We start from the raw sequence: 18,653 nt of genomic DNA on the forward strand, positions 1-18,653 counted from the left end.
CACTCCAGCCCTGGCGACAGAGCGAGACTCCGTCTCAAAAATAAATAAATAAATAAATAAGTAAATACAGGGTCTTCCTATGTTGCCCAGGTTGGTCTCAACTCCTGGGCTCAAATAATCCTCCTGCATAGGCCTCACAAATTGTTAGGATTACAGACACGAGCCATCATACCTAGCCTGCATTCCTTTAAATAGTAGTATAGAAATTTCTCTATTACTAAATGTTCAGACTAGAAGACTATAAGGTTTTTAATAGACTAAACTGACTGACTAACTCTCCCAAGGACATACATATTCTTTGACTTTGTCCTATATTTAGAAGACTATCATATAAGTACCATTTTGATATTCATTTAACAGAAAAAAAAATGATTACAAAGAACTTACCTAGAGAAGCCAAGTCAGAATACTGTCCACTGAGAAGGAATAAGTCAACAGCTACTTGCTGACCAGAACAGTCCAAGGCTAATTTCTTATAGAAGTCAGTGGATGGTGTCAGGTGTATATCCTATTTATAATAAATTACAAAGAGACATTTAAAAAAACCATTACATTGTCATAAAACCTAAATACACATCTACATATATCATGATGTTAACAACAATTGCAATTATTTCTGGGCATTCTACAAAGTCCTTTTCCTGTATGGTACTACTTGGTTTTTCATTAAGAAGCAAGTACTGCTTAGCAATTTTCTGTAAGTTCCAGCCAGGCGTGGTGGCTCACACCTGTAATCCTAGCACTTTGGGAAGCCGAGGTGGGTGGATTGCTTGAGCCCAGGAGTTTGAGACCATCCTGGGCAACATGGCTCTATTTATTAAAAAAAAAAAAAAAATAGGGCCGGGCGCGGTGGCTCAAGCCTGTAATCCCAGCACTTTGGGAGGCCGAGACGGGCGGATCACGAGGTCAGGAGATCGAGACCATCCTGGCTAACACGGTGAAACCCCGTCTCTACTAAAAATACAAAAAACTAGCCGGGCGAGGTGGCGGGCGCCTGTAGTCCCAGCTACTCCGGAGGCTGAGACAGGAGAATGGCGTAAACCCGTGAGGCGGAGCTTGCAGTGAGCTGAGATCCGGCCACTGCACTCCAGCCTGGGTGGCAGAGCAAGACTCCGTCTCAAAAAAAAAAAAAAAAAAAAAAAAAAAAAATATATATATATATATATATATGTATGTTTTTAAAATTTTTCTGTATTTACTTTTAAAAAGAAAAACATTTACTATAATAATTTCATAGTTGGCAAAGATTTTTTTATTGTAACTAAAATCTATTAAATGTTCAGTATGCTGGAAACTGTTCTAAACAATTCATGTGTAATACTTACTTGGTCCTTTCAACTACCCTAAGAGGTAAGTGCTATCATTATTTTCTTTCTTTTTTTTTTTTTTTTGAGACAGAGTCTCACTCTGTCACCCAGGCTGGAGGGCAGTGGCGTTACCTCAGCTACCTCATGCTTCTCCTCCCGGGTTCAAGCAATTCTCATGCCTCAGCCTCCCAAGTAGCTGGGACTACAGGTGCACACCACCACCCCCGGCTAATTTTTCTGTTTTGTTGTTGTTGTTGTTGTTTGTCTCAAGACAGAGTCTCGCTCTGTTGCTCAGGCTGGAGTGCAGTGGCACAATCTCAGCTCACTGCAACCTCCGCCTCCCAGGTTCAAGCGATTCTCCTGCCTCAGCCTGAGTAGCTAGGATTACAGGCGTGTGCCACCACGCCTGGTTAATTCTTGTATTTTTAGTAGAGACAGGGTTTCATCATGCTGGTCAGACTGGTCTCGGACACCTGACCTCGTGATCCACCCACCTTGGCCTCCCAAAGTGCTAGGATTACAGGCATGAGCCACCATGCCCGGCCAATTTTTGCATTTTTTATAGAGATGGGGTTTCATCATGTTGGCCAGGCTGGTCTCGAACTCCTGACCTCAGGTTATCCGCCCGCCTCAGCCTCCCAAAGCACGGTCTTACAGGCATGAACCACCGCACCCAGTCATCTTTTTTGTTGTTGTTGTTTCTCAAGTTAGAGTGTAGTGGCACGATCTCACTGCAGCCTCCTGGGTTCAAGTGATCCTCTCACCTCAGCCTCCAGCGTAGCTAGGACTATAGGCTCTCAGCATCACACCTGGCTAATTTTTTTGTATTTTTGTAGGGACAGGGTCTCACTATGTTGCCCAGGTTGGTCTCAAACTCCTGAGCTCAATCAGTTCTTCCAACTCAGCCTCCCAAAGGGCTAGGATTATAGGCATAAGCCACTATACCTGACCCTTTATTTTCACCTTATATATAAAGAAACAAAGGGGTAAAGAAATTAATTTTTCAAGTTCCCACATGTAATAAACAGTGAGAGTAGGCAGTCTGACTCCAGGAATGATATAATACCCAGTATAGTACACAGGTCTCTCTTTCATAATCTTTGGGGAAATACGGGTCTCAAAAACTTTCAAGTTTATGTACACAAGTTGCACACAAGCACCTTGGCCATCGATGTGCCAAATAAGACTATTATTTTTCTTTTCTTTTCTTTTCTTTTTTTTTTGAGACAGAGTTTTGCTCTTGTTGCCCAGGCTGGAGTGCAATGGCGCAATCTTGGCTCACTGCAACCTCCACCTCCCAGGTTCAAGCGATTCTCCTGCCTCAGCCTCCTGAGTAGCTGGGATTATAGGCATGTGACACCACACCCGGCTAATTTTGTATTTTTAGTAGAGACAGGGTTTCTCCATGTTGGTCAAGCTGGTCTCAAACTCCCGACCTCAGGTGATCCGCCTGCCTTGGCCTCCCAAAATGTTGCGATTACAGGCGTGAGCCACCACACCCAGCCAAATAAGACTATTCTTAACTGGTCAATCAGGTTCTCTTTGTCCCTGTCAAGCATATGCTGTTAGTCTCCCAGACTGTTTCTCTGAAGGCAGACTGAATTGCTAGTGGCCTGCTAAAGATATTAAAAATTAAAGAAGGATGAATCAGGTAGAGAAAAATGTAACAATATAAAAATGTCTACATAAAAGTTAATTTCCTTATAGTCCCTCCTCCCAACAATTGACAAATAAATTTAAAGAAAAAACAAGCTCTGTGGTCACAGAGGTGGAACACCAGCATAAACCTTATCAGACATTTCATGACTCTCTAACCTTAGCAGATGACCTGTGGTTTGGTTCCTCTCGTGGTTTCAGCGCTCCCACTCCAAGAGTTGGGAGTTGTGTTTGAAAGACAGACATTCGACCACCAGTTGGAGACATCAGCTTAAAGGCAGCCAGCAGTGCAGGACCCAAGGCACTCTGAGTCTCCAGAGTCTTAGTAAACATTTGTGGCAAAGTTTTCAGTAAATCTTGCACGAGCTTGTAAAATAAAGCAAGAAAACTCGAGAGTGTCAAAATTAAAAATTTTTTTCACATTCAGTCAGTATCTAATACAATAAACAAGACACTGAGTCATGATGATGGTCAGAGAGTCTACAGACACTAAACAATGAAGTTGGTCAAATGACAAGAAAGCCATTTTAAGTCAACATTATAAATTGGCAAGCAAGACAAATCAAAGTTGGGGCCTTACAGTTCTTGCACATGCAGTAGTCCAGCAAGACTATAAGTCCAAAATGTATCCAAAAGAACCATCACAGTTCAGAGATTTGGTATATTTTAATGCCATGAAATATGGCCTTCTCCATCACCTCTACATACTTTATTCTTTTAAGTTCCAAAGTGAGTTTAGCTGTTCCCTGTTGCAAATCTAATATATCCAGTAACTTTGTCAACTAGTAATAGCACTACAAAAGAAAAACAACTACCTTTACAGGTTAGGTTGTACAAATAGAGTTAATGGGGAAAAAAATACTTCGCACTATGGCACAGTCACCATTGCCAACAGCAGAGACCATAGACTTGCTAGTTAAAATGTTACCCCTACGGCATATATGCATGTACAGGGTAGACAACATCCCCCCTTCAGACACATTCTGTTCACCTCTCACTGTATTATCTCATGGCAATTTCCAGGCAGGTAATAAGAGTTTCTTCTGAACTGACCCCAATGACACTCTGTGAATCAGAAAAGCAAAGGGCACTGAAAGCAGCCTACCTAATGTGCTTCTATGTAGTGACCAGAAGGTTTATCTCAGCAACCCTCCCAACTTCCCAAATGGCTGGCAAGACAGATTTCCTTCAGGTGTTCCTCCTTTATGGAATATGCTTATTTTCTACCCTACTACAAATAACTTGCTTCATTAGACTTAAAAATGATCAGCTCAAGGTGGAACCCAAGAGCTGTTCATCTAATTATAAGAGCAAATATAAAATGCTACACATCTTAGAAATGTCACAGAAATAATAAAAATTTTACTTAAAGTTCATTTCAAAAACATATTCCTTCAATATTTCAATTAAACATGTCAGGTAGGAAAATGTGCCTTACCTCTTTACTTTCATTTAAGTTTACTAATAAGTTCTCTGGCATAGGTATAAAAACATCTGAAAGAAGAAATACATATTTATTTTAACCAAAATGTAATAATTAAAAGTGTTCCAAAAATACAACACTAATTCAATTAACCACCCCTTCCTTAAAAATAAGCCACCTCCGCTACTATTATAGCACTGTTTACATGTGTCCAAAGAGCCACCAAAAAACCACAATGATACAGGTATCTACTGCAAATTTTCTGTTTCTTGTCTGCTACCTTGTAAAAGGTATAGCCTCCCAATTAGAAAATATTTATCTGGGCTGGGAGCAGTAGTACACGCCTGTAATCCCAGCACTTTGAGAGGCTGAGGTAAGTGAATCACTTGAATTCAGGAGTTTGAGACCAGCCTGGGGAACACGGTAAAACCCTGTCTCTATAAAAAATACAAAAATGAGCCAGGCATGGTGGTGCATGCCTAAGTAGTCCCAGCTATGTGGGAGGATTCCTTGAGCCGGGGAGGCTGAGGCTGCAGTGAGCCAAGATCGCACCACCGCACTCCCAGGCTAGGCAGGAGGTTGAAACCCTGTCTCAAAAAAAAAAAAAAGAAAGAAAAAAAGAAAATATTGATCTGTACTCACTGAATACGGGTTTGTGTAAGTGCTATGCTTCTTAGGCTAAAGATAATAATTTATAATTCTGCTTTGACCTCTTTTTTTTTTTTAAATGGCTAGCCCTGGAAGCCAGCCAAAGATACACTATTGGCATTGAGACATCTTTTTGACTAACATGACACACAAGAATGCTGTCTTTATAAGGAAGCAATACAGCTCACCAATAGCTCTGTCATTCACAAAGCGTATGCTTTCTTATAAAGAAGGTCGGCCAGGCACGGTGGCTCATGCCTGTAATCCCAGTACTTTCGGAGGCCGAGGCGGGCGGATCACAAGGTCAGGAGTTTGAGACCAGCCTGACTAATGTGATGAAACCCATCTCTACTAAAAATACAAAAAGTTAGCCAGGCATGGTGGTGGGCACCTGTAGTCCCAGATACTTGGGAGGCTGAGGCAGGAGAATTGCTTGAACCTGGGAGGCAGAGGTTGCAGTGAGCTGAGATGGTGCCACTGCACTCCACCCTGGGGGACAGATCAAGACCCGTCTCAAAAGAAAAAAAAAAAAAGGCCCATACCAGTGCCTTTAAAAAGGGACTACCAGCCAGGTGCAGTGGCTCATGCCTATAATCCCAGCACTTTGGGAGGCTGAGGGGGGTGGATCACGAGGTCAGGAGTTCAAGACCGGCCTGGCCAAGATGGTGAAACCCTGTCTCTACTAAAAATACAAAAATTAGCCAGGAATGGTGGTGGGCGACTGTAATCCCAGCTACTCAGGAGGCTGAGGCAAATAATTGCTTGAACCCAGGAGGCAGAGGCTGCAGTGAGCCGAGATTGCGCCACTGCACTCCAGCCTGGGTGCCAGAGCAAGACTCCTTCTCAAAAAAAAAAAAAAAAAGGGACTATGGAGGCCGGGCACAGTGGTTCATGCCTGCTGTAATCCCAGCACTTTGGGAGGCCAGAGTGGACAGTTCACTTGAGGCCAAGAGTTTGAGACCAGACTGGCCAACATAGTGACACCCCATATTTACTAAAAAATACAAAAAATTAGCTGGCATAATGGCACACACCTATAATCCCAGCTACTCGGAAGGCTGAGGCATGAGAATCACTTGAACCTAGGAGGCAGAGACTGCAGTGAGCCAGTGAGCCGAGATTGTGCCACTGCGCTACAGCCTGGGCAACAAAGCAAGACTCTGTCTCCAAAAACACAAAACAAAACAAAACAAAACAAATAAAATTAATGGGACTGCAAAATCAAGCGAATCAGAAGGTATGCTAACTGCCCACTTCAGATGAGCCTCTCAGGATTCACATTTATTCTTGCTTAGTAATTCTTTCTTAGAAAGGGAGTAAACTGGGAAAAGAGTGGTAGAGGATTACAAGGTTAATCACTTTCTACATTTCTATAGTTTGTTTCTTTTTACAAAAAAATAAGGCCTGGCCAGGTGTGGCCCATGCCTGTACTCCCAACACTTTGGGAGGACAAGGTGAAAGGACTGCCCAAGGCCAGAAGCTTGAGACCAGCCTGTGCAACTTAGCAAGACCTTGCCTCCACAAGAATTTTTAAAAATTAGCTGGGCATGGTAGCGTGTACCTGTAGTCCTAGCTACTTGAAAAGCTGAGGTGGAAGGATCGCTTGAGCCCAGGGCTTCAAGGCTGCAGTGAGCTATGATTGCACCACTGCGCTGCAACATGGGAGACAGAATCTCTGTCTTTAAAAAAATAGTAATAGCCAGGCGCAGTGACTCACACCTGTAATCCCAGCACTTTGGGAGGCAGAGGTGGGCGGATCACCTGAGGTCAGGAGTTCAAGACCAGCCTGGCTAACATGGTGAAACCCCGTTTCTACTAAAAATACAAAAAATTAGCTGGGCATGGTGGCACGCACCTATAATCCCAGCTACTCAGGAGGCTGAGGTAGGAGAAGTGCTTGAACCTGGGAGGCGGAGGTTGTAGTGAGTAGAGATGGTGCCATTGCACTCCAGTTTGGGCAACAAGAGCAAAACTCCATCTCAAAAAAAAAAGTAATAATAATGATAACTCCCTATTGATTGCCCTTCCCCCCCAGCACCTGGTAACCTCTATTCCATTTTCTGTCTCTATGAATTTGCCTATTCTAGGTATTGCATATAAGTGGAACCATACAATATTTGTCGTTTTGTGTCTTGCCTATTTCACCTAGTATAAGTGCATCCATATTGTAGCACGTGTGAGAATTTCATCGTTTTTTTGAGGCTGAATAATATTCCATTATACGTTTTTTTTTGTCTTTTTTTTTTTTTTTTTGAGATGGAGTCTCACTCTGTTGTCCAGACTGGAGTGCAGTGGCACGATCTGGGCTCACTGCAAGCTCCACCTCCTCCCAGGTTCATGCCATTCTCCTGCCTCAGCCTCCCGAGTAACTGAGACTACAGGCGCACGCCACCACACCTAACTAATTTTTGTATTTTTAGTAGAGACGGGGTTTCACCATGTTGGCAAAACCAACAGGACGGTCTTGATCTCTTAACCTTGTGATCCACCCGTCTCAGCCTCCCAAAGTGCTGGGATTACAGGCGTGAGCCACCACGCCCATCCCCATTATACATTTATACCACATTTTGTTTATCTATTCATCTGTTGATGACTACTTGGGGTGTTTCCACCTTTTGGCCATTGTGAATGATTGCTATTGTTATAAACAATGATGTACAAGCATCTGCTTGAGTCCCTGCTTTCAATTTTTTGGAGTATATATTGAACGGTGGAATTGCTACATCATGTAGTAATTCACCATTAACTTTGAGGAACTGCCAAGGTATTTTCCACAGCAGTTATACCAATTTACATTCTGACCAGAAATGCACCAGGGTTCCAATGTTTCACAATCTAGTGGCATAAATATTTGCCCCTGTTTTATACTTATAGCTCTTAAGTTTAGGTCTTTAGTCCATTTCAAGTTAATTTTCTTTACATGGTATAAGGTAAAGGTCCAACCTCATTCTTTTACATAGGCAGTACTGTTACAACTATTTGTTGAAAAAACTGTCTCTTCTCCCACTGATTGGTCCAGGCACCTCTGTCAAAAAATCAATTGACTGGCTGGGCCTGGTGGCTCATGCTTGTAATCCCAGTATTTTGCGGGGCCAAGAGAGGCAGATCACTTGAGATCAGGAGTTTGAGACCAGCCTGGCCAACATGGTGAAACCTCATCTCAACTAAAAATACAAAAATTAGCTGAGCATGGTGTTGCATGCCTGTCTTCCCAGCTACTCGGGAGGCTGAGGCAGGAGAACTGCTTGAACCTGGGAGGCGTAGGCTGCAGTGAGCCAAGATCATGCCACCGCACTATAGCCTGTGAGACAGAGTAAGACTCCATCTCAAAAAAAAAAAAAAAAAAAAAAAACAATTGACTATATATGCTAGGCTTTATTCTGAGCTCTCAGTTTTATTTCTTTGCTCTATATGTCTATCCTCAAATACTTTTTGAATGAATAAATGGGAAGAAGGGGGAAAAAAGCCTAAATTTGATCTGAGTTCTAACATTAACTTGTTTTTGTTACCTTGTTCAGAATTCATGTTGTCTCCATAACCCCCATTTCCTCTTCCAGAAAATGAGAGATTGCACTGAAAGACTCTTACAACTCCAACAATCATGATTTTATACTCAAGATTTTCCTTGACATAGTACAAACAACACACATCCAATTTGTCAAGTAATAAAGAAAGAAACATTTCTAAAACTGAAAAATTATGAAAGTAGTTCAATAAATCTATACCTTCAATATCTGAAACTATTAGCATCTGAGGTTGAGAGAGACCTTCTTGAAGACTGTAGAAATGGATTGTACTGTCAAATGTTATGAAGCCAATTTTTGTTCTAGTGTTGCCAGGAAGCCTAAAGACAAATTCAGAAGACTATTTTATCAAGTTTTAACCATATACAAATACACATAAAATATGTCCTAAGAGTTACATGAAAATATCTAATTCAATATTATAGAAATTGGCCCAACACAAACAAATGTTTAAACCACTCAATGTTTACCATGAAAACAGCCGGGCGCGGTGGCTCAAGCCTGTAATCCCAGCACTTTGGGAGGCCGAGACGGGCGGATCACGAGGTCAGGAGATCGAGACCATCCTGGCTAATACGGTGAAACCCTGTCTCTACTTAAAAATACAAAAAACTAGCCGGGCGACGAGGCAGGCGCCTGTAGTCCCAGCTACTCGGGAGGCTGAGGCAGGAGAATGGCGTAAACCCGGGAGGCGGAGCTTGCAGTGAGCTGAGATCCGGCCACTGCACTCCAGCCTGGGTAGCAGAGCAAGACTCCGTCTCAAAAAAAAAAAAAAAAGAAAACATATCTGACTCAAAGGGAAAACACTAACATAAGCCAAACAATAAACAGCAATAATACAACAATCCAAAACCAAGTATAGCTATGTAAACTTACATATAATCACTTAGGAAATAGTAGGTTAAAAATACTGAAAACTGGCCGGGCGCGGTGGCTCAAGCCTGTAATCCCAGCACTTTGGGAGGCCGAGACGGGTGGATCACGAGGTCAGGAGATCGAGACCATCCTGGTCTACACGGTGAAACCCCGTCTCTACTAAAAAATACAAAAAACTAGCCGGGCGAGATGGCGGGCGCCTGTAGTCCCAGCTACTCGGGAGGCTGAGGCAGGAGAATGGCGGGAACCCGGGAGGCGGAGCTTGCAGTGAGCCGAGATCGCGCCACTGCACTCCAGCCTGGGCTACAGAGCGAGACTCCGTCTCAAAAAACAAAAAAAAACAAAAAAAACTGAAAACTATTTATGAAATTTTGCAGATGATTTTAAGTTATAAAGCATGCTTCAAAATATTATGATACAGAAACTCTAATATTTAAGAACAAAGAGCAAAAGCATCTATTTTAAAGAACTACAAATATGTGGAACTACAATTATATAAGGGGAAGAGCAAACTGTTTTTCACTCTTGTTCATGCATGGGTGAGTCAGTGACAATCTCATCAATTCACAATCCCCATTCACAATCTATAACATTAAAAATATAAATGCTGGCAGGAACAAGAATGAGCTTTTCACCAAAGTGAAGGAGTTACTCCACTTGTGATGAAATTTAGCCTTCTATATGCCTCCACGCCGCACACAAGCACTACACTTCATTACATAGAAAGGTCACATTAACTTTGATGGGTTACACTAGGTCTCTAAAAACCACCGGAAATAGTTATTTTAAGAGACTTAAGACACTTGATAACCAAATGCAATATGTGTATACTGTTTAAATTCTTACTCCAATAAACTGACAGTAAAAAGGCATTTTTGAGACAACTAGGAACAAAAAATAAACTGGGTATTAGATCATATGTGGCATTACTGCAAATTTTGCTTGATGCTTTAGTATTACAGTTAGGTATAAAAGTTAATCTTGAAGTATGTATAGGTTAAACAGTATGCTGGCTGAAACTTGCTTTAAAATACTCAAGGTGGGAAAAGGTATGTGCATGAAAGGGGAAGGATGAGATGAAGCAAGAAGAGCAGAATGTTGAAGATGATGAATCTCGGTGACCGGTGCCTGGAAGTTCATTACATTATTCTTCCTACCAACTATAGGTTTAAAAATAATGTTTCTAAGAGAAAGTGAGGCCTAAATTAACAACTGATTTAGGTGGAGTTTTAGAACATAATTATACAACTTTTTTTTTAATTTCAAAAAAATTACTTATTCATTTAGAAAATACTATTAGTTTCATATTTAAGCTGAATTGAGAAACTTACAAATCCAGATTGTCTAACAAACTCTGGCAAACTGAATTCAAGTATCCAGTTTCGACTGCATTGTGAGACACATCAAATACAAAGAGATACACTGGAGGCTGAGGTGGTCGTAACTGAAGAAAAAAAGATCTTGTTAAGTACATTTAACAGGATTAAGTTTAAACTTATTTGCTAGGTACACATACAGCAAAACAATTTAAAAAGCATTTACAAATTGAGTAGAGATTCTAATAAACATGCAAAGCTATACTATATTGTTTATAGATGTATACTTAAAAATGACTCTGTGATTGCCATAATTCAGAAGAGTATTTTCTCTAGGACAGGAAGGGGAAGAGATGTAATCAGAAGGGCTTGTGGCCGGGCGTGGTGGCTCACACCTATAATCTCAGCACTTTTGAAGGCCAAGGCAGACAGATCACCTGAGGTCAGGAGTTCGAGACCAGCCTGACCAACATGGCGAAACCCCGTCTCTACTAAAAATACAAAAATTAGCCGGATGTGGTGGGGGGCGCCTGTAGTCCCAGTTACTTGGGAGGCTGAGGCAGGAGGATTGCTTGAACCTGGGAGATGGAGGCTGCAGCGAGCCAAGATTATGCCACTGCACTCTAACCTGGGCGACAGAGACTCCATCTCAAAAAAAAAAAGAGAAGGGATTCTGGGAGTATTAGCAAGGTTCAATTTCTTGGCTTGGATTATACTAACAAAACTGTTTAAGTTTATAATGATTTGGTAACCTGAATATTTATGTTTTATTGATTTTTCAATACGTGTTGAATTTCACAATGTAGGGAAATTATAGCTCTGAAAGTTACAAGTTAGCTTCAGCTGACTATTTAACCAACAAATTACAGTCAAATCTCATAAAAATGTAAGACTAAGTTTTTTTGTTTGCTTTTGAGGTGGGGTCTTGTCCTGTCCCCCAGGCTGAGTGCAGTGGTGCGATCTTAGCTCACTGCAACCTCTGCCTCCTGGGTTCAAGAGATTCTTGCCTCAGCCTTCTGAATAGCTGCGATTACAGGCACATGCCGCCATGCCTGGCTAATTGTTGTATTTTTTTAGTAGAGACAGGGTTTCATCATTTTGCCCAGGCTGGTCTTGAACCCCTGATCTCAGGTGATCCGCCCGCCCTGGCCTCCCAAAGTGCTGGGATTACAGGCGTGAGCCACCGCACCCGGCCAAGACTGTATTTTAAACTTCCAAATCCGAAGATTTGTTCTCAAGTCAGTAAAAAGCATCAAATAGCCACAATCAGAACTGGGTATGTAGTATACAATCTTCCCTTGGCATCTGCAAGAGATTAGTTTCATGATCTCCCACCTCGAATACCAAAATCTAAGGATGCTCAATTTACTTACACACAATGGTATATTATTTGCATATAACCTATGCACATCCTTCTGTATACTTCAAATCATCTCCAGATTTTTAAAGTAATACCAAATACAACACAAATGCTATGTAAAAAGTTGCTATACTGTATAGTAAAATTAGTTTTTTTTGTTTTTTTTTGTTTTAAAGAGAGAAGGTGTTGCTTTGTCACTCAGGCTGGAGTGCAGTGATGCAACGCAATCATAGCTCAATTTAGTCCTGAACTCCGGGGCTCAAGCGATCCTTCCACCTCAGCCTCCCAAGTACCAGGGACTATAAGCACACACCACAATTCCTGAAATTTTTTGCAGATATTTGGGTCTCGCTATATTGCCCAGGCTGGTCTCGAACTGTTGGCTTCAAGCAATCCTCCTGCCTCGGCTTTCCAAAGTGCTGGGATTATAGGTGTAAGCCACCATGTCTGTCCTATAATATTTTTTACCGTGTTTTTCTGAACATTTTCGATCCGTGGGTAGTTGAATCCACAGATGCAGAACCCACGGATACAGAGTCAACTGTACTTTTATATATTTTTGTATGAATCATTTGCCAAATCCACACAACCTGCCCCTCAAGAGATAAGACAGAAAGGAGCAAAAACCTTCTGCTATAGGAAAGTTTCTAAATTTAAAGGAAGCAATTTTTGAAAAGCATAGGTGATAAAGGGAAACCAGGAAAATAAATTTAAAAGAACAAGTGCTTCTTTTTTTTTTATGTTTTAATCCAATAAAAGAACACCTACTCTGTGGATGGCTATTACCAACCACTTAAGTGCAACAAAATGTTTTCTTTTTTTTTTTTGAGACGGAGTCTCGCATTGTTGCCCAGGCTGGAGTGCAGGGGCGCAATCTCGGCTCACTGCAACCTCTGCCTGCCTGGTTCAAGCAATTATCCTGCCTGAGCCTCCCAAATAGCTGGGATTACAGGCATATATCACCATGTCTGGCTAATTTTTGTACTTTTACTAGAGACGGGGTTTCACCATGTTGGTCAGGTTGGTGTCGAACTCCTGACCTCCAGTGAGCAGCCGCCTTGGCCTCCCAAAGTGCTGGGATTTACAGGTGTGAGCCACCGCACCTGGCCAACAAAATGTTTTCTATATTGAAGCTTTTCTGTGGTGAAGAGACTGGTTCCTCATAAGTTGCTTTTTTTTTTTTTTTTTGAGGCAGAGTCTCGCTCTGTCGACCGGACTGGAGTGCAGTGGCCGGATCTCAGCTCACTGCAAGCTCCGCCTCCTGGGTTTATGCCATTCTCCTGCCTCAGCCTCCCAAGTAGCTGGGACTACAGGCGCCCGCCACCTCGCCCGGCTAGCTTTTGTATTTTTGAGATGGGGTTTCACCGTGTTAGCCAGGATGGTCTCGATCTCCTGACCTCGTGATCCCCCCGTCTCGGCCTCCCAAAGTGATGGGATTACAGGCTTGAGCCACCGCGCCCAGCCTTCCTCATAAGTTTACACAAAAATGGACCCAACTGCCCAGATAAAGACACAAAAATATATTAATTTCCTTTTTTTTTTTTTTTTGAGATGGAGTTTTGCTCTTTTGTCCAGGCTGGGGTGCAGTGGCGCAACCTTGGCTCACTGCAACCTCTGCCTTCCGGTTTCAAGCGTTTATCCTACCGAAGCCTCCTGAGTAGCTGGGATTACAGGCACTTGCCACCAGGCCTGGCTAATTTTTGTATTTTCAGTAGAGATGTGGTTTTACCATGTTGGCCAGGTGGTCTCAAACTCCTGACCTCATGATCTGCCTGGCTTGGCATCCCAAAGTGCTGGGATTACAGGCAGGAGGCACTGCCCCCAGCCAAAATACAATGAAATATTAAAAGTATTAAAATATGAGACTTATCTTCATATTCCCTTTTCCCAAGAGACAATTATGGCATGGTGAAAGAGTAACCAAATTAAAAGGTCTAAATTATTATGCTAGTTCTACTACTAAGTGAAATTTGGCAAGTCACTTAACCTAAGCCTGTTTTCATATCTGTAAAAGAGGATTAACCGCATTTTTCTAGCTTGCTTCAGAATATCGTTTGTGATGATCAAAAGTGTAAGTGCTTTATAAAATGTAAAGTGTTAATTAAACATTAGGCATTCACGACCAGCCTAAGCAACATACTGAGACTTTATTTCTAAAAGTCTTTAAAAAAATTAGCAGGGCATGGTGGTGCATGCCTGTAGTCCCAGATACTTGGGAGGCAGAGGCAGCAGAATTGCTTGAGCCCATGAAGTTGAGGCTACAGTGCGTTATGATAGTGCCACTGCACTTTAGCTTCAGCAACAAAGTGAGACCCTCCTCTGTAAAAGAAACAAATATTAAACAACAAAAACATTAGGCATAGTTATTAGTTTTAAAACACAAGACCTCAGATATTCTCATGGGAGTAGAAAAGAACAATATTTGCAAGAGGATGTTCATTACAGAATTATTTCTAATAGAAAAAAAATGATATGAAGGAAAAATGAAGCAACAGGGAAAAAAAACTGACTGTAACTTATATGTAAATATGAGCCTGCCGGGCGCAGTGGCTCATGCCTGTAATTTCAGCACGTTGGGAGGCCAAGGTGGGCGGAATACAAGGTCAGGAGTTCAAGACCAGCCTGACCAACATGGAGAAACCTCATCCCTACTAAAAATTCAAAAATTAGCCAGGTGCGGTGGCTCATGCCTATAATCCCAGCTACTCAGGAGGCTGAGGCAGAAGAATTGCTTGAACCCAGGAGGCGGAGGTTGCAGTGAGCCGAGATCATAGCACTGCTCTCCAGCCTGGGTGACACAGTGAGACTCCATCTCAAAAAGAAAGAAAGTAAATATGAGCCCAATATTATATTGGAAATTTCTGAATGTCACATAAGACACTTAAGTGGGACTTTACATAAACTTTTACCTTTCAAATATACCCTTATATATTAATTACTTTATTAACAAACAAGTATCACACTTTTACACGTTTAAACACATAAAATTTTGGCTGGGCACAGTGGCTCACACCTGTAATCCCAGCACTTTGGGAGGCCAAGGTGGCCAGATTACTTGAGCTCAGGAACTCAAGACCAGCCTGGGCAACATAGCAAAACTCTGTCTCTACTAAATATAAGCGAGGTGTACTTCTGCATGCCTACAGACCCAGCTACGTAGGAGGCTGAGGTGGGAGGACCACCTGAGCATGAGAGGTCGAGGCTACAATGAGCTGTGATCCTGCCACTACACTCCAGCATGGGGAACGGGAGTGAAACTCTGTCTGAGAATAGAAAAGAATAGCATACCTTAGCATAGCATAGCATAGCATAGAGAATAGAATAGAATAGAATAGAATGGAGAATAGAATTGAATAAAATAGAAAATAGAATAGAATAGAAATAGAATAGAATAAAGAATAGAATAGAATAGAGATTAGAATAGAAGAGAGAAGAGAATAGAACAGAATAGAATAGAGAATAGAAGAGAATACAGAATAGAAAAGAATAGAATGGAATAGAGAATAGAATAGAATAGAAGAGAGAATAGAATAGAGGATAGAAGATGATAGAATACAGAATAGAAAAAAATAGAGAATACAATAGAGAATGCAACAGAACAGAATAGAGAATAGAATACAATAGAAAAGAAGAGAGAATAGAATAGAATAGAATGAAATACAGAATAGAATGGAATAGAATAGAGAATACAATACAATCGAATACAGAATAGAATAGAATAGAGAATAGGAGAGAATAGAATAGAGAACAGATTAGAATAGAGAATAGAACAGAATAGAATACAGAATAGAACAGAACAGAGAATAGAATAGAATAGAGATGAGAATAGAATAGAGATGAGAATAGAATAGAAACTAGAATAGAATAAAATAGAGAATAGAACAGAATGGAATAGAAAAGAGAACAGAATAGAGAATAGAAGAGAATAGAGAACAGAATAGAATAGAGAATAGACTAGAACAGAGAATAGAATAGAATAGAATAGAATACAGAAAAGAATAGAATAGAGAATGGAATAGAATAGAATCTAGAATACAATACAATAGAGAATAGAATAGAGAAGAGAAGAGAATAGAATACAGAATACAATAGAATGGAATAGAATAGACAATAGAAAAGAATAGAGAATAGAATGGAATAGAATAGAGAATAGAATAAAATAGAATAGGGAATAGAATAGAGAATAGAATAGAATAGAGAATAGCATAGAATAGAGAATAGAATACAATAGAGAATAGAATAGAAAAGAATAGAGAATAGAATAGAATACAGAATAGAATAGAATGGAATAGACAATAGAATACAATAGAACAGAATCTAGAATAGAATAGAACAGAGAAGAGAATAGAGAATAGAACAGAATACAGAATAGAATAGAATTAGAATAGAGAATAGAATAGTATGGAAGAGAATAGAGAATAGAATAGAATACAGAATAGAAGAGAGAATAGAATAGAATAGAGAATAGAATAGGAGAGAATAGAATAGAAAATAGAATACAATAGAGAATAGAATAGATAGAGAATAGAATACAATAGAAGAGAGAATAGAATAGAGAATAGAATAGAATAGAGAATAGAATAAAACAGAGAATAGAATAGAATAGAATAGAGAATAGAATACAATAGAGGATAGAATGGAATAGAATAGAGCACAGAAAAGAATAGAATATAGAATAGAGAATACAATAGAAGAGAAGAGAGAATAGAATAGGATAGAGAATAGAATAGAATACAATAGAATAGAATAGAGAATAGAATAGATGGAGAATAGAATAGAATAGAATAGAATAGAATAGAGAACAGAATAGAATAGAGAATAGAAGACACAATAGAATAGAATAGAATAGAATAGACAATAGAATAGTAAAGAGAATACAATAGAATAGAGAATAGAACAGAATAGACAATAGAATAGAATACAAAAGAATAGAATAGAGAACAGAATAGAATAGAGAATAGAACAGAATAGAATAGAGGATAGAATGGAGAAGAGAATAGATAGAATAGAGAATATAATAGAATAGAGAATAGAGTAGAATAGAGTCTAGAATAGAATAGAATCTAGAATAGAAAAGAATAGAGAATAGAATTGAATAGAGAATAGAATAGAGAATAGAACAGAATAGAGAATAGAATAGAATAGAATGGAATAGAATAGAGAACAGAATAGAATAGAATAGAGAATAGAATAGAACAGTGAAAAGAATAGAATGGAATAGAATAGAATAGAGAATAGAGAATAGAATAGAATAGAATAGAGAAAAGAATAGAACAGAATAGAATCTAGAATCAAATAGAATAGAATAGAGGATAGAATAGAATAGAATAGAATAGAGAATGGAATAGAGAATAGAATAGAATAGAATAGAATAGAGAACAGAATAGAATGGAAGAGAATAGAGAATAGAATAGAATAGAGAAGAGAATAGAGAATAGAATAGAATAGAACAGAATAGAGAAAAGAATAGAATAGAGAATACCATAGAAGAGAGAAGAGAATAGAGAATACAGAATAGAATAGAGAATAGATTCGAATAGAATAGAATAGAGAATACAATAAAATATAGAATAGAGAATAGAACGGAGAATATAATAGAGAATAGAATAGAATAGAATAAAATAGAGAATAGAATATAAAATACAATAGAATAGAATGGAGAATATAATAGAATAGAGAATAGAATAGAATAGACAGAATAGAGAATAGAATAGAGAATAGAAAAGAATAGAGAAGAGAATAGAATGGAATAGAGAATAGAATAAAATAGAATAGAATAGAGAACAGAATAGAATGGAAGAGAATAGAGAATAGAATAGAATAGAGAAGAGAATAGAGAATAGAATAGAATAGAACAGAATAGAGAAAAGAATAGAATAGAGAATACCATAGAAGAGAGAAGAGAATAGAGAATACAGAATAGAATAGAGAATAGATTCGAATAGAATAGAATAGAGAATACAATAAAATATAGAATAGAGAATAGAACGGAGAATAGAATAGAGATAGAATAGAATAGAATAAAATAGAGAATAGAATATAAAATACAATAGAATAGAATGGAGAATATAATAGAATAGAGAATAGAATAGAATACAACAGAATAGAGAATAGAATAGAGAATAGAAAAGAATAGAGAAGAGAATAGAATGGAATAGAGAATAGAATAAAATAGAATAGAATAGAGAATAGAATAGAATAGAATAGAATAGAAGAGAGAATGGAATAGAATAGAGAATACAATAAAATAGAGAATAGAATAGAGAATAGAATAGAATAGAATGGAGAATAGAAAAGAAGAGAGAATAGAATACAATAGAGAATAGAATAGAATACAATGGAGAATATAATAGAATAGTGAATAGAATAGAAGAGAGACTAGAATAGAATAGAGAATAGATTGGAATAGAGAACAGAATAGATAATAGAATAGAATAGAGAATAGAACAGAATGGAAGAGAATAGAGAATAGAATAGAATAAAGAATAGAATAGAATAGAGAACAGAATAGAATGGAATAGAATATAGAAAAAAATAGAATAG

General features: G+C 39.2%; 1 protein-coding gene across 3 annotated transcripts in view; it reads right to left on the minus strand.

The window, feature by feature from the left end:
* The window catches only part of SEC24A (SEC24 homolog A, COPII coat complex component), an 89,433-nt gene that overhangs the window by 29,612 nt on the left and 41,168 nt on the right, over positions 1-18,653 (minus strand). For 2 of the 3 annotated variants that reach the window (XM_033181178.1, XM_033181177.1), the window contains 5 exons: positions 10,766-10,878; positions 8,760-8,878; positions 4,402-4,457; positions 3,123-3,329; positions 388-508 (listed from right to left, as the gene is read on the minus strand). In XM_033181178.1, the coding sequence (XP_033037069.1) occupies positions 388-508; positions 3,123-3,329; positions 4,402-4,457; positions 8,760-8,878; positions 10,766-10,878 (616 nt within the window). Of the gene's footprint in view, positions 1-387; positions 509-3,122; positions 3,330-3,359; positions 4,029-4,401; positions 4,458-8,759; positions 8,879-10,765; positions 10,879-18,653 lie in introns of those variants that run through there. The other variant, XM_033181179.1, reaches the window with a different exon arrangement.

This window comes from Trachypithecus francoisi, unplaced genomic scaffold (genome assembly GCF_009764315.1).
Source record: "Trachypithecus francoisi isolate TF-2019V2 unplaced genomic scaffold, Tfra_2.0 Lachesis_group2, whole genome shotgun sequence".
Lineage (NCBI taxonomy): Eukaryota > Metazoa > Chordata > Mammalia > Primates > Cercopithecidae > Trachypithecus > Trachypithecus francoisi.